General features: G+C 39.8%; 1 protein-coding gene across 1 annotated transcript; it reads left to right on the top strand.

Moving 5' to 3' along the window:
• The first annotated feature begins 1,235 nt into the window (after positions 1–1,235).
• LOC101122812 (large ribosomal subunit protein eL42-like) lies at positions 1,236–1,562 on the top strand. The gene has a single exon (XM_015100782.2). The coding sequence runs from the start codon at positions 1,248–1,250 to the stop codon at positions 1,560–1,562; it is 315 nt and encodes a 104-aa protein (XP_014956268.2). The 5' UTR covers positions 1,236–1,247.
• Positions 1,563–3,116: the final 1,554 nt, after the last annotated feature.

The raw sequence follows: 3,116 nt of genomic DNA, 5'->3' as shown, positions 1-3,116 counted from the left end.
AAATGCAAGCTCTCCATCCCACCTCACACTTACTGAGTCAGAAACTGGGATTAGGCCCCAGAAATCTGAGTTTTAACTAGCTCTCCAGGTGATGCTTATTACACTAAAGACTTTGAACGACTTTGAAAAGCAGTTCTCTAAGCAACAGTCTTGTCTCTGAAACATAAGAATGGGAAATCTCTCCAAAACTTGAAAAGTGCTTGCTTTTTTCCACCATAAAATAAAATTATTTTAAAATAAAAATAGTGCTGAAATGTTGACCCAAATGCCTTTTAAAAGGCAATTGCCTTTGTAAACAGGTTTCACAGGCAGGAGTTATTTGCACTCTGGGGTAAACATGTCAGTATGACCTGGGCTTGGCAAGCATGCCCTCAGCCAAAAAGCACTGATAAATTGACTTCCTTTGGTTACACCATATAAACCACTAATTTGACCAATCATGAACTACACAGTCGAGCTGATTTTCCACACTCATAAAGGGGGTAAGTCAGCAGAATAGTTGGAAAAGAATTTCTTAAATTGTGATGGTTCTCTAGATGGGAAGTCACCTTGAGGGTAAGTAAAAAGAATTCTCACTGGAGTGCACATTAACTTTTTCTCTGCCCGAACAAGTCTCAGAATTCAGTGATATGTTTATCATATACATAAACCTGGACAAAGAATCAGGTTAAAGTAATTTTTAAACAGTTTTAAACTCATTTTATAAACAGAGGGGATCTTTTAATATCCAAAACCTAGGATAATTCCATCAAAATAATCCATTTTTTCTTGAATTTGAAATGTTTCTCATGATTTTTAGGGATGAATGCGAAGAAAAATATTCACTTTTCAAAGCTCTGAGACTATCTTGAAAATGTTGTTTAAACAGTCAGGCAGAAAACTTCATCTACACAAAGCAATAGTACCCAAATTCCCTGGGCACATTTGCTTTTGAAAGGAATATCCTTTACTGTGCTTCCAACTCTGGCTTTTACCAAGCAATTTAAGCTTCTAGGCTCCTCAAGCTGGGAGAGGGGAGTATTCAAAGAGTATTCTGACCTTGAGGAAAGGAAGAGTCAGAGGGGAGAAAGCACTGCATTCAAAATAGGTATTTTAGGGACTTCCCTGGGGGTCCAGGGGTTAAGACTGTGCTTCCAATGCACAGGGGTGACTGGTTTGCTCCCTGGTTGGGTAATTAAGATCTCACCTGCCACTCAAACAAAATTGGTATTTTAGCCTCTTTGCATGCTGACACTGCTCTCGCAAACATGGTGAATGTTCCTAAAACCCACCAGACTTTCTATAGGAAGTGTGGCAAGCGCCAACAGCACAAAGTGACACACACCAGGAAGGGCAAGGATTCTCTGCCTGCCCAGGGAAAGCGGCATTATGCCAGGAAGCAGAGTGACTATGGCGACCAGACTAAGCCGATTTTCCAGAAAAAGGCTAAAACTACAAAGAAGAGTGTGCTGCAGCTCGAATGCACGAAGCCCAACTACAAGGGAATCTTGGCTAAAAAGAGGTACAAGCATTTTGAGCTGGGAGGAGATAAGCAGAGAAAGAGGCAAATGGTCCCGTTCTGAGCTTCATAGTTTTATTATGAAGAAAATAGAAATTTGAGATTGTTTACCTCAAAAAAAAAAACAACCCATATTTTCAATATACTGTGATATACTAACATGGAGAACAGACTTGTGGTTGCCAAGGGGGAGATGGTTGGGGGAAGGATGGAGTGGGAAGTTGGGATTAGCAGATGCAAGCTATTATATATAGGATGGATAAACACAGGTCCTACTGCACAACACAGGGAACTATATTCAATATCCTGTGATAAACCTTAATGGAAAAGAATATTTTAAAATATATATATGTGTATAAATTAATACAACATTGTAAATCAACTATACTTCCATTTTTCTAATGAAAAAAAATAAATTAGTATACTGTGATACATACTTTCTTCCAAAAAGAAAGGAGGAGAATGGGGCAACAGAGGATGAGATGGATGGATGACATCACCGACTCAATGGACATGAGTTTAAGCAAACTCCAGGAGACAGTGAAGGACAGGGAGGCCTGGCATGCTGCAGTTCACGGGGTCACAAAGAGTTGGACAGGACTTAGCGACTGAACAACAACAAAACTGAATATCGTTCAATGCCAAGCTATTTTTGGAGACAATAAGACAAATAGAAAGGAGAGAGTTTCTTGAACGATGTTAACAAGGAAGGCTTCTTGGAGGAGATGGGAAATGGAATAAAATGTATGTTTTAAGGCAGGCAAGAACATTTAAACAAAATTCTGCCTTTCTGTTCCATTTGGGCCTCCTCCCTTCCCCCTTAATGTGCAGTGTGCGTCTATCTGCATTACAAGTTAACCAGAGATCCTCAAAGATGGAAATTCCTACTCGAACTTAAACATCAATTTTTTTTCTTCTTTCTTCTGATGCTAGCAACATAACTTCCCAAAAGATTCACATTCCTTCCCAAGTCTGTAGGCAGTCGTGGGAACTTACTGCTCAATTTGTACATGTTTACCTGGACTATGTATTTTTGGTGAGCGTTATTTAACATATCAGTGTATCATTTTAATGTATGATCCTTTGTCTCAAGAATGTATATGACCTTGCCTTCAATTTCTAACATGTCTCAGAGCTTCTGGGAGTCTGTCTCCTGGGTTCTAATCCTCAGTTTGGCCTAAATAAAATCCTCTTTTTTCTTCTTGATGTGATTTTTAATTGAATATTTGTCAACAGACACATGATGAATGTCAAAGAACTGGTAAGTTTTAATGCTGGGATGCGGGCTTCCCTTGTAGCTCAGCAGTAATGAATCTGTCTGCCAATGTAGGAGACTCAAATTCAATTCCTGGGTCACGAAGATCCCCTGCAGAAGGAAACAGCAACCCACTCCAGTATTCTTGCCTGGGAAATCCAAGGAACCGAGGAGCCTGACAGGCTACAGTCCATGGGGTCAGACACGACTCAGCAACTAAATAACAACAATGCTGGGATGTACTCACTTGTCACTGGCCTTTAAAGAGTGTTATTCTTGCCATTAAGATTTTGCTTGAAATGGTTCCCACATTCTGCCTATTCAAATCCTACCCATTTCAAAGCCACTTCAAAGTCCATCTTC

Source organism: Ovis aries, chromosome 15 (genome assembly GCF_016772045.2).
Source record: "Ovis aries strain OAR_USU_Benz2616 breed Rambouillet chromosome 15, ARS-UI_Ramb_v3.0, whole genome shotgun sequence".
Classification (NCBI taxonomy): Eukaryota; Metazoa; Chordata; class Mammalia; order Artiodactyla; family Bovidae; genus Ovis; species Ovis aries.
This window is presented reverse-complemented; position numbering and strand designations above follow the sequence as displayed.